Source organism: Pleurodeles waltl, chromosome 12, assembly GCF_031143425.1.
Source record: "Pleurodeles waltl isolate 20211129_DDA chromosome 12, aPleWal1.hap1.20221129, whole genome shotgun sequence".
NCBI lineage: Eukaryota > Metazoa > Chordata > Amphibia > Caudata > Salamandridae > Pleurodeles > Pleurodeles waltl.
In genome coordinates, this window is record NC_090451.1 from 364158090 (window position 1) to 364171647 (window position 13558).

Consider the following 13558-nt stretch of genomic DNA (forward strand, 5'->3'; position numbering starts at 1 on the left):
GCACTTCTAAGTAAAATTAATATTATTATAGTTTCTATGCGGCATCATCACACAATGATTCATAAACATTTCATGTTAATATAAATTATATAAGCTACGCTCTCTCACCGGCATGGTGTCAGCTCAGAGCATGCTGCTCACTGCAGCTTCTCTAGAGCGACACACGAATGTTTACAGCACAGACACGCTGAGGGGTCTCCCTTCCATGAACTGGAGTCTGGGGGCCCCTCCACACTGCGGGACTGTCCGTAATGCCCATGTTACTGTCCCATGTATTTCTGAAAGATAACAGGATCTATGAGTGATGAATCTCATATAAATGTAGCAGACAAGACTGAGACTGCTAGTCCCATTTTATGTTCACAGACCCTTAATGACCGAATTTAATTTACCTTTTTCTACAACACCCGCTTAGAAACAGTAATGTAAATTCACCACAAGCTCCATAAAAACAAATTGTAGTGCTGGTCCTGAGACTCTTCTTTCATGTTCCATTCACTGTCATCGTGCACAAGGAGAATAATTAAGCCATCCACACTTTTCACATTTCTTTTTTGATTCAACATATATATATATATATATATATATAGAAAAAAAACACACTTTGAGAAGGAGAGCATACATTTGGGAGTATACTTGATGGAAAAATGTATAATCTTGTCATACATAACACCTGATCTATACAAATATAGAGCACATTACTGAGAGGCACATACTTGAGTTTTCAAGGAACAGTACAATACATCCTATATCTCGAGCAAGGCAAAAATATTCCACCAAAGACTAAAAACATGATGTCCAAACAGAAGTGCACACTGAGATAAGAAAAGAAAGAAGATAAAGAAAAACAAACCAAAACAAATCGAGAAGAAAGGAAAGGGGGAAAGTGAGTTGTATTCTGAAGAGCAAGTCTGCCAGGATCCTATGTTAGGAGGAATCCTATAAGGTCCCCTAATTTATCTAATGAGGATGGTGGCATGGCACTTAACATGGAGCTGCAATCACAATCTTACAGAGGGTGTTTGTATTTCTGTGAGCATTTGTCAAAGGATTCCCATAGATGTCTTGAATTGCAAACTCCGTATACATTGTTATCCGCACTTCTAGTTGCACAGAGCATGGACCACCTTTTTTTTTTTTTTTTTAAATGAGATAATGGATGTTGATTTCCACTTCATCAAAATCCACTTTAGTACGTAACGCTAGAAGTAATGAGTTTTGCGCTCATGGTGACAATTAATTTGGATTTGCAGAGATTCTCAAAACAATTGTCAGGAGGTCTAGCCTATTTATTTTGAAAATATCTTGAATCAATGACTATTCTGGTTCAAAAGGTTAGACCAGTTTCAGGAATAAAACATGTGTTCCAAAGAGCCCACTGCCTCCATGCATTTCCAGCAGGCGTCGTAGATAAGCCCAGTTTTTAGAGTTTGGCAGAAGTCTAGTAAATTTTGAGAATAGACCATAAACCGTATTTGCAAAAGCTGAGGTGATTTTGGCCAAAAATGGGGATTGCCGGATCTTTTTCCATGTTGCATCCTCAAAGGAGTTAGTATGAGTCGGCTTCATATACATGGACCATTTCTTTTTTAGACCCTTGGATAAGTAGTTTTTAGTGGGTTCAAACATTTTGTAGATATGTGATGCTAAGTGATCAATCTCTCTAAAGTTACTGAGCAAACTCCGAAGATCAGGGGTGTGAGGCTGAGCCAGTTTCCTAAGCATGGTTTTCAATTTCAGAAAGTGATAGAGTTCTACATCGGGAACAGTGAATTTCATGTGTAAACTGGAGCAAGAAATAGGCTTTATCCCCCTTTTCAAAATTTCCTATGGTGTTTATGCCTTTGTGTGCCCAGTGTCCCCAAATTATTCCAAGTAAAATGTATATGGTCAGAAGTCGGCAGCTATTAATATCATTGGAGTTTTTTATTTGCCCCTTTGGGGTTCCTCTTGGGGCCTTAAAATGCCAGAAATAGGCAAGTTTAAAGATTTAAGTGAAATGGCACCAAGAAGCAAAAAGCATTAACTGTGGACATCTGGTTGCCCTAGACTGGGACTAAGTCACAAGTTCTGACCAACCACGATGGAGCATGGGCTGGCTACTGGACCCAGTTAGGCCCGGTAAACAAGGGTACTCCCAAATCCCAGTTGCAGAGAGCTGCAGAGTCTTGTGTTGAAACTGCACAGACGATGCGAGATCTGGGTCTGAGAGGCATTGTACAGCCTCTTGTTCCGAGGAGCTGCAATGCATGGTCCTGCGTTGCCAAGGAGGCCGCTGATGAGGGACCATGCAATATGAAGTCCTGCATCAAGGATTCCATAGGAACATTTTGGGCTTGCAATGCATTGCCCTTGAGGCTGTCGTCGACGAGAGCCTCACAATATGAGAATCTGTGTCAAGGATGCATTGTGTTGTGCAGGTTCCGAGAGGGCTACGAGGGTGATGCAAAGTCCTTGTGCTGGGAAAGTCCACGATATGTAGTTCTGCATGGGGTTGTGCCGCACATCAGAGGAGATGCATAGGTTCTTCTTGATCCACAGATGGCTGGCACAGCACCACCAGGTTCACTTCCAAGGGTCCAGGACTGGGGTGCCACCACTTGACAGGATAGAATTCACAGAGGGCAGAGTCCAGGTGCAGGGTTCATGATTGTTGGAAGCCTGTTATGTCCCTGAGGCTTCTGATCAGGAGGCCAGACAACTATCCCCTGGATTCACTCTTGGGTCCTAGGGTTAGTGGTGATTCTCCATTCCTTCTCACCTAAGCAGGAGGGCAGCAGCCAGCAGAGTGGCATTCCTTTCAGCATCATAAAAGTCCTCCTTCCTGGCAGATTCCACAGGTCCAGAAATGTACTGAAAGGTTAGGGCCTGAGGTTCAACATTTATACCTGGTGCCCACTTTGAAGTAGACAATGCTTCTAGAGGTTTCCACTCTGAGGTGTCGGACATTCCCTTCCTCTTTGTCCTGGACTCAGCTTGTCACAAAAGGCTAGTGAGAAACCCTTTGTGAGAGTGGTCAGGCAGAGCCTTTGTGATGGGCAAATGTGGTAGATGACAGCTCTTACTACTTGTTAACTCAGTGGCCCATCCTTCTAACACCTATTTTCCCTTTGCCTCACTGTCTGGGAGCAATGCACAAAGACCAGCTGCCAGCTACACCTAGTCGTGATTCAATCAGGCTGCAGGTACCAAATGGATAGGACAAAAAATGCCAACTTTCTAAAAGTGGCATTTTCAGAATTGTTATTAGAAATCTGACTTTACTATTAAAGAGGGCTTTTAGTTAGTTGGGTTAGATATCAAACTGGACCTGTCCACCTGCTCTCAGTTGGAAGATACAGCTTATTAAATATAATAAGGTAACCCAATGTTATCCTATAGGAGAGGTAGGCATTACAGTAGTGAAAAACCGCTGGGAGAGTTTTTTTCACTACCAGGACATGTAAAGCTTAAAAGTACATGCCCTACTTTTTAAATACACTGCCCCCTGCCCTCTAGGCTGTTCAGGGCCTACCCTAAGGGTGATTTATATGTATAAATAAAAATGGTTTGGGCCTGGCAAAGGGTTTATTTTGCCAGGTCAAAAATGTCAGTTTAAAACTGCATGTACAGGCTGCAATGGAAGGGCTGAGACATGTTTAAAAGGGGACGCGCTTTCTCCAGGAGGGGGAAGGAGGCGGCAAACTCTCTTCAGGGCAGGAGCCCTTTAAATCTGCGGCAGCGCTCCCGCCTCGCGGGACGCGCTTTCTCCAGGAGGGGGGAAGGAGGCGGCAAACTCTCTTCAGGGCAGGAGCCCTTTAAATCTGCGGCCGCGCTCCCGCCTCGCGGGATGCGCGCGGGTGGTGCCCGGGCCAAGGGCGGGCCCGTCCTGCACCCGTCAGCGACCGGAGGAGGCCGGGCTGGGCCACACCATTTTCATCTTGACTTCTGAGGTCGGTGACTATCGGACGAATATACTTCAGCCACCCGAACACCTTACCAACATAGGTGAGCAGTACTTTAGGCCCTCCTGCTGTATTAGCCTTTTTAACAAAGCCTCAGTGGTGCGAAACCAGGGTGGGAACAGGGAGGAAAAGCACCTACAGGAAAAGATTGCCAAACTCTGGGGCTGGACTTAAGCATCTTATCAAAGCAAGATGGGTAGACTGAAGGGGGGGATGCTTCTGAAAAAGGCCGGCAACAACAAGACTCTTGACGGTTTCCTTCAAAAAGCAGTAGGGGCACTCGAAAAAGAAATTGAACTGGTGGAGCGCCGTCTAACTGCCCCCCCATTGATAGAGGCTCCACCGAAAACTTGTCAACAACCTCTGCACCCACCCGCTTCTCAGCCTGCCTTGGCAATTTTACCTCCAACCACCCAAACCTCTGCTGCAGAGCCCCTGGAAAATCCTATACAGCCCCCAGAATCTACACAGCCACTTCCAGGTAGGCCTGCACTCACCCCAGAGTACAGCTCAAAGGGCAAAAGAAAACGTGGGGAGGCAAACTTAAAGAACAAACGGGCCCGTGTTTTGAACTCCCCCAATCATGCCGTACCTACTCGGACCAAGGACTGTATACCTGCCCAAGCTACTAACAATGGCAGTTTAGATACAACCTTTATAATAGATCTCATAAAAGACGAGCTCTCTAAAATATTATATCCTATAACAACCCGCCTATTAGCCATTGAGGAGAAACTTGAAGGTCTCATCAAATCCAACCAGATGACCATTTCTTCCTCTCCAGATTCACTGTATTCCCACCTAAATCTTCCCCCGAGTCCCCCAGTTCACAGTGCCAGTAGCCTTCCCCTACCACTGAGCACGGTTCATAACCCTTGAACAATCTGTCTTGATTCTTTACATCAACCAGTGAAGGCTCCAAATATCCGACTGGTCAATGCCCCTAAAACTAAGTGCTTTAAGACTGCTCCCCTCTTTTCAAGGGGGACCGACGAAATTGTTTCTTCTAATATTATGGGCACAAGACTCCACAAAGATATCCCTGATCAGATCCACCCTCCAGCAGTTCGGATGCATAGTGATCAAGGACCTAATATGAGAACTTTACACCTACCACCGGAAGCTTGCCCTTATGTACTTGTTATCACGAGTGTTCCTAAGCTCAAATCCAACGTTTCCGAATCATTTACAGAATTGAAAAATAAGGTCATTCACTGGCTACACAGATACGTTAGATTTTCATTTCATATGGTACCCTCAATACTAATGGTGAGGAGGGTGGGTTGGGTGGGCCCACTTAAGAATCCCGGCACGGGAGATTGCATTGTTATCAACTTCAATGCACCTTCCCTTGTCCAACAGCTCTCCCTGAATGTGTGCCAATCTAACCCTTTAGGGGGAGAAATGTATCTATGTAGGCTCCAGGCTTTCTACCCTCACAATGCTGTACCAGCTACTAGGGGGGCGATAATGCCACTCAGAGGTCCCACTAGTTTGCAGATGCAGCCTGACCCCCAGTTGAGATGTAGCCCCCTCTCGCTTTCTGAAATTGATTGACTGAAAACTAGCACTGAATATAGCCCACTCCAGCCTCAAGGTTCGAAAAACCGGGACAAGAAGTACCCTATAGCTGGAAATATAGAAACATGTGAAGTAGGGTTAGGCAATTCTGAGGCCGACCAGACCCCTATTACAGACACCAAAGAGTCCACACCATCCTCCGCACCTGCCCAGCTAGACAATTCTAAGATGGAAACCAGTATCTGGCTTTCCTTCTGTGACCAGAGTTTGGAAATCTGTATCGGGGGAAGCAAGTAAGGAGGGCAAGGTGAAAGAGACCAATTTAGCCTTGGACCTAATAGGCCTCAGTAACCATGAGTATACACCACCATTTCAGACATTCAAACTGCTTACGCCACGCCCCGATTCAGACAGGGCAAGTAATATTTTGGGCGAGACTGTAGTGGGAAACCCCAATGAGGCTGGTATAGACATGATCGAAAAGGGTATAAAACCTCCTCACGACATTTCATTTGCAAGAGAGAACTTTGTAGCTGAAGTTCTTCAAGACAAAATAGATGGTCTAGACACCGTTCTCAGCTGGAATATTGCAGGGCTGGAGAACAAAATGAGTAATCCTGAGTGGGGCAAATTCATAGATGAACATAAAATATGTATTTTTCAAGAAACGTGGGCTCTGGAGCCCAAATACAGAATTGGTTACAAAAGTTACTGGGTCCCAGCAACTAAGGTGACCTCAGGGAGACCATCAGGTGGGTTGCTTATATGGCTCAGTTGTTCCCTTAAATGTCGGATTGAAACAATTGACTTGGGTTGTCCCGATTTGATGGGTTTATCAATACCATCCCTTAGTGAGAAACCACTTCTAATAATTAACATTTATAATAGGAGCTTGGGCAGCAAATATGAGTCGGACACATTGACTATTTTGGATAGCCTCCTCTCTTGCAAATCACCTTCCCACTTTATTCTTATCGCAGGAGATTTTAACGTCACTTTTGAACCCTACCTGCTGGCTCAGGAACTATACAAAGATGAGGACTCCTACTGGGGTATTCCCCAACTGGTGTCAAGCAAAAGACCAAAAATGAACAGACTAACACATCAGGTAGTGGATATTACACTTGCGCATGGCCTGCGGGCCTGCAACGGTCGTTCTCGCTCAGACCCTGATCTTCACCCTACATTTTAGACGTGGAACACAGAAGAGCCAGATAGATTATATTTTGCTGGATCTCCGGCTGTGGGGTTATATGGTTGACATGAACGTTGTAGAACATGAGGAAAGCGATCATGAGCCATTGATTTAATCTCTTAGGACCATATTACCCCTACTTGAAGCCTCCTGCCTCAAGACCCATAAGCAACAGCTCGCATTGACCAATAACAGACAAAATGTTAAATGGGAATCCTTGAGTACCGACTCAGCCACATTGGCATCTGTGTACAGACAGTTGGCTGATCATATGGAACGCATACCTCAGCTTTTAGAAGATAGTGGTGGGCTTATAGCAGCCCGCACACAATTATTTAATTCTCTAAAATATCTTTTTACTAAAGAGTCTGCCAAAAAAGTTAAAAAGAAGTGCAACGCAAGGTGGTTCAATGCTGTATGCAGGGAAGCACAGCACAAACTATTGAGAGCTTTAAAAGGGGGTCAGCCAGACCATATAAGGAAAGCCAGGAAAGACTACAAACGGGAACTAAGCAGAGCCCGTAGGAGATGGGATGAATCCAGATGGGTTTCCCTCCTGGAGTCTGCTAAAATAAATGACATCTCGAAATTCTGGAAACTGGTGGCTGACGCCAGTGAAGAACTTAACTGTTCGCCTGGTGCCTCAATACTTCCCGTAGAGTGGACAGATCACTTTTCCCGATTATATTCTGGGATCGCTGGTGTTACTCCCAGGGAATTGAATCATATTATGATCTTTGAGACCCCTAAAATTGAATTTACCCTGGCAGAAACCAAGGCTGCCATTGCTTCACTGAAATGGGGAAAGGCCCCTGGCCTTGATAAAATTCCAGGCGATTTGTACAAGACAAGCCCAGATATATGGGCCCCATATCTGAACCTGATTTCCAACACAGTAGCTGCAGGAGCGCCTATCCCAAGCTCCTGGATGGGAGCGGAGATAGTCCCCATCTTTAAGAAAGGCAGCCCCTCTAACCCTGCTAACTACCGCCCAATCTCTTTGCTTGATAACTTCCAAAAACTTTTTGCAAAGCAAATTTTGTCTCGTTTAGAAGAATGGATTTTGGAATCCAATGTTATTTCCGACCTACAAGCAGGGTTTAGGCCAGCAGTCCGTACTATAGATCAGGTGTTAAGATTTTTAACAATCAAATGGAAGACTGTGGAAGTAGGAGGGGGCAACCTTTTTGTAGTCTTTATTGATCTTAGAGCCGCGTTTGATCTGGTCCCCAGAAACCAGTTATGGCTGACACTGGCCAATATGGGTATTCCACATGGTCTCTTGAAACTTATCGTCCGATTACACGAGAATACCTACGCACAAATTAGGAGTGGTAAGGATGGTAACTTAACTGATCCAGTGGCTATTGAGAGAGGAGTCAGACAGGGCTGTGTCTTGGCCCCCACCCTTTTTCTTTTATACATAAATAATTGTATTAAGTATTTAGCAAACTGCACTAATGACTCCCCAAAGTTGGCCGGGATCAAAGTGCCATGTTTACTTTATGCAGATGACACTATCCTGCTGGCCAAAACATCTATGGGAATCCAGAATCTAGTTAACCAGTTCTGCGCATTCTGCAGAGATTACGGGTTAGTTATCAATGTTAAGAAAACCAAACTCATGATATACAGCGCCCCGAACAAGAAGCTTAGAGCAAATATAAAGATGGATTCAGCTCACCTGGAGAGGGTAGCGGAATACGATTACCTGGGTATTAGATTATCTGATAAGGGCAGCTGGGATGCAGCTATAAGGAAAGGGGCACTTACCATCAGCCAAAGATGTGGAGTGATAGGACGGAAGGCTAGCACTGCAGCAAGCCCCCCCCTGACTCTCATTTCTGAAATTTACAAAGTTCAAATCCGTCCCGCTGCCCTTTATGGAGTGGAACTTTGGGGATCACATAGACAACTGGACACCCTTCAATCCAAAGAAAATAACTTCCTTAGACACATATCCAGACTAGGGAAGGGCACGCCGATGCTCCCCCTAAGACTAGACCTGGGCTTAAACAGTATTAAAGATACAGCATACTTAAGGCCACTTCTGTACTGGGTTAGATTACGGAAAACGGAAGAACTCGAATCTTTTAGGACAGCAGTCAAAGATTTATTGCCACCTTGCTATGGATGGGAAAAAGTTAGTTGGTTAAGGGAGATGAAAGCAGCTTGGGTCAATTTGGGTTTTTCCCATTATTGGGAGAAGCCTGAGACGATTCCTGCTAACGCTAGGCTGCTGATTAAAGACCGATATTGGGGAAAAATCTATGAGGAATCTCTCGGCTCAAATGGTTTAGGTCGGCTGACAGCAGAGTTTCTGCTGGTTAAGCACGAACCTTCGCCTGAAAGCTTCCTCGATCTCCCTATACCAGCCCATGCTCGTTCTTTACTACTGCAGTTCAGATACGGAACATATAGGTCAACAGCTTCACGGCTCGCTGGTCGTCCAATAGTCCTTTGTCTGACAAATGTATAAATTGTCATCTATGCAAGGAAACTTCTGAGCATGTCCTATTTTTCTGTCCTTTGTACAAAAGCCCACGAGGAAAGTGGATCATTCCTCTGTGCAAAACACTGCTAACACAAAACCGAACTAGTGTATATAGAATATGTAAATATAACACTTCCATGCTGATAGTGAGCTCTGTTTCCAAATACTTGGCAGCAGCATGGATAATCCGTAACAGGATTATCATAGATCTTAATCCACCGGTTGAAGAACGGTCCAGAAGTTAGCGGACTAGTGCCCTGTTACAACAGATTGATATCCTCAATAGATCACACTGATAGTTACACAGAGATACAGTCTGGGATTTTAAATGTATGTTGCCCAGTGGGCTACCCCAATCAAAGTGACTTATAGTTCCTTAGCATATATTATAAACTATTTTATAAATGGCAAGATGCAATTTATCTGACCAATCTACTTAAGAGAACTGGCCAATTTAGGGTACCCTTTTACATCGTCTGACTCCTGACTTCTAACTTTTATAAACAGGAGCTATTGCATGAAGTTTTTATGATTTAATTTATGTATAAATTTGTTTCAGAATAATTTTATACGCTCTTCTAGTAACAAACTGATTTGCATTATTTAAGCATTTAGCACCTTGCAATAGGGTAAGATTTAGATATCATTTTAAAAGTCGTTTTAATTATTTATGAAACTTTTTTATGTAGCACTATGAACCTTTCTGATAAGCAGTGTACTAATTGTCAATGCTTCTTTTTATGCAATGGTTTATGATTTTTATCTTTTTGTATGTACGACTATTTCTAAATTTTTAAATGGTCTAGACTTAGACCGAATAAACTATTGATTGATTGATTGATGTTAAAAAGGCCACTAAATGTGTGGCACAATCATTACTGCAGGCCCACTAGTAGCATTTAATTTACAGGCCCGGTACATGTAGCACCCCTTTGCTAGGAACTTACACGCAACTGGCACATTTAATTTAATTGTAAGCCAATCTAACACGTTTTGGGGCTAGAGCACAAGCACCTTAGCAGTGGTAAAGTACACAGAGTCCTGTAGCCTACAACAGGAGAGCTGCAGACAAAAAGTTAGGGGACAGTCACGCCGAAGATGCCAGGTCGAACCATCTCCAAATGTAGACTTTACTGCATTGGACAATGCAGCTGAACTGATTTGCAGTGGGTTACTTCCAAAGTTCTCTGATCTAACTTGAGCTGACCTGCAACACATGGAAGAGCACGATCATGACTAGACTTGTAGCGATCCTATGTGTCTGTGGATGTTTAAGCTCCATTCTTCAGGTCTCGTCAGTGCTAGAGCAATGTGTGAAGGTCTGCTTAGGTACATTGGACTTGCATGGGCTACCCTTGCTGCCTTAATGCATGTAAGCCAACAACCAGCTGAAGTATGACTAAATTCACTTTTCTGCACTGCCAGAGACCGTGGTAAGACTGACCACAAATCTACCTAGCAAGTGCTTGGCAAAGCAGTACGCTTAACTTCGGAGTACTAGGTGTAACGTATTTGTACCAACACACAGTAACTTAATGAAAACACTACAAGATGACACAACACAGGTTTAGAAAAATAGAAAATATTTATCTAAACAAAACAAGACCAAAACGACAAAAATACACAAGTGAAGTTATTGATTAAAAAGCAGAAAGAGTCTTCATGTAGTTTTAAACACACACTAACACTGTTAGCAGGAAAATGTACCTTGGGTGCGTAAAAAATAACCCAGCACGGGGGAGTGTGCGTCAAAAAGGGCTTGCGTCAATTCCACTCATGAGCTCGACCTTTCGTCTGGTCGAGGCGCGTCTTTCTTCCTCTCCACAGGTGAGTGATGCGTTGATCCGTTCAGCACTCTCGGGTCCGGGCAGGCCTTGCGTTGTTTTTACACGCCCAGCGGTGTTTGCGTCGGAAATCCAGCCGCACGATGATCTGAAAACCACGCAGCGCGGGTTGCGATCTCCCAACCTCCGTCAGCGATGCTGCGCGTAGTTTCTCCTGCTCCGTGCATCGATTCTTTGGTCGCGTTTCCGTCAAGTGTCGATTTTCAGCCGCGGAGCCAGCGGCATGTCCTTTCTTCAGCTGCAGATCGGAGTTGTGTTGATCTTTTCCCCGCACGGCGCTCTGTGCATGGATTTCCTCCTTTTAGGCTGCCAGCTTCTCCTTTTCAGGGTCCCAGGAACTGGATGGGCACCACAGGGCAGTGTAGGAGTCTCTCCAGAGACTTCAGGTGCTGGCAAAGAGAAGTCTTTGCTGTCCCTGAGACTTCAAACAGCAGGAGGCAAGCTCTAAATCAAGCCCTTGGAGAGCTCTTATCAAGAGGGAAGGTACATAAAGTCCACTCTTTGCCCTCTTACTCTGGCAGAAGCAGCATCTGCAGGATAGCTCCACAAAGCACAGTCACAGGCAGGGAAGCTCTTCTTCCTCAGCTCTTCTCCAGGCAGAGGTTCCTCTTGGTTCCAGAAGTGTTCTAAAGTCTGTGGTTTTGGGTGCCCTTCTTATACCTAATTTCTCCTTTGCTTTGAAGTAGGCCTACTTCAAAGTCTCTCTTGAATGTGAAATCCTGCCTTGCCCAGGCCCCAGACACTCGCCAGGGGGTTGGAGACTGCATTGTCTGGGGACAGGCACAGCCTTTCAGGTGTAAATGACCACTCCTCCCCTCCTTCCTAGCACAGATGGCTCATCAGAAAATGTAGACTACACCCCAGATCCTTTTGTATCACTGTCTAGTGTGAGGTGCAACCAGCCCAACTGTCAAACTTACCCAGACAGGGAATCCACAACAGGCAGAGTCACAGAAATGGTATAAGCAAGAAAATGCTCACTTTCTAAAAGTGGCATTTTCAAACACACAATCTTAAAATCAACTTTACTAAAATATGTATTTTTAAATTGTGAGCTCAGAGACCCCAAACTCCACATGTCAATTTGCTCCCAAAGGGAATCTACACTTTAATCAGATTTAAAGGTAGCCCCCATGTTAACCTATGAGAGGGACATGCCTTTCAACATTGAAAAACGAATTTAGCAAAATGTCACTGTCAAGACATATAGAACACATTACTATATGTCCTACCTTAACCTTACACTGCACCCTGCCCTTGGGGCTACCTAGGGCCTACCTCAGGGGTGTCTGACATGTAAGAAAAGGGAAGGTTTAGGCCTGGCAAGTGGGTACACTTGCCAAGTCGAATTTACAGTTAAAACTGCACACACAGACACTGCAGTGGCAGTTCTGAAACATGATTACAGAGCTACTAATGTGGGTGGCACAACCAGTGCTGCAGGCCCACTAGTAGCATTTGATTTACAGGCCCTAGGCACCTTTAGTGCACTGTACAAGGGACTTACTAATAAATCAAATATGCCAATCCTGGATAAGCCAATTAAATTCACATTTTGTAAAGGAGCACTTGCACTTTATCTCTGGTTAGCAGTGTTAAAGTGCCCAGAGAAACGAAAACAGAAAAATCAGAGCCCAGCATACATCAACAACCAAAAAACAGGCAAAAAGTTCAGGGAGACCACACCAAGGATGAAAAGTCTAACAGTTTGCAAAAGTGAATCACTTGTGTGATCTATTTCAGTTGTATTTCCTGAGCTGCTGCTGTGAATTCGAATGGTCACTAAAACATTGAGTTTTTGGTGTCTGAACTCTTAGCAATGATATTGTAGAATTAGACCATAAATGAGTATGAAATGAGCTGACAAATACATAGATTAGGGACCGATTGTCTTATTGTGGGGACTGTATGGCTCAGACATCTAAAATTTCTAGTTCTGCAATTAACCTAAAGGTTCTAGTGGTCAAAGCTACTGACAGTGTGATTGACTTCAATAATTTATGCTGAGAGAGAGGCAGTCCTTGTCCAGTGAAATGTGTACCACAACTGGCGAAGCAAATTGCCTAACTAAACATCACTTTTCTTTTTTCCCAGAATCAATTGTCCCTGTTATGTAAGAAGGCATCTGGAAATTCAGAACATTGACACACCTTCCAGCACTTAAAGATTTTTCTAATTTGAACTTTAGTTTCATTTGGGAATTCAATGAAACCGCAGAACTGAACTGTTTACATACAAGCAGTTGGTATAGCATATGTTTACATTTTATATAGCACTATATGCTGTTTTTAACTGACTTGACAGCCCTGTTTGGGAGATGACAGCCACTGGTACATAATTTAATAAAGAGTTATTATTCTAAATATGTGTGAAATACCCTTTTTTATAAAACATTTAGACTGACTGTGGAATGGAGCACTCTGCGGTGGAACATTTGAATTCTATGTTAGCAACCTGGGTCGCTTTACAATCTCACCTAGTAGTGATGCCAGAAATGTTACTCCTCTGTGAAAGGCTGAAGTGAATGGTGGAGTCTCAGGAAGATGAAGTAAGATTTGTG

General features: G+C 44.0%; 1 protein-coding gene across 1 annotated transcript in view; it reads left to right on the forward strand.

Annotated features, from left to right (window-relative positions):
• LOC138266913 (borealin-2-like) overlaps window positions 1–13347 on the forward strand; it is a 93753-nt gene extending 80406 nt beyond the window's left edge. Inside the window, exon 10 of the mRNA XM_069215658.1 lies at window positions 13093–13347. Coding sequence (XP_069071759.1) covers window positions 13093–13143 — 51 coding nt within the window. The 3' untranslated portion in view covers window positions 13144–13347. The remainder of the gene's footprint in view (window positions 1–13092) is intronic.
• The last annotated feature ends 211 nt before the right edge of the window (window positions 13348–13558 follow it).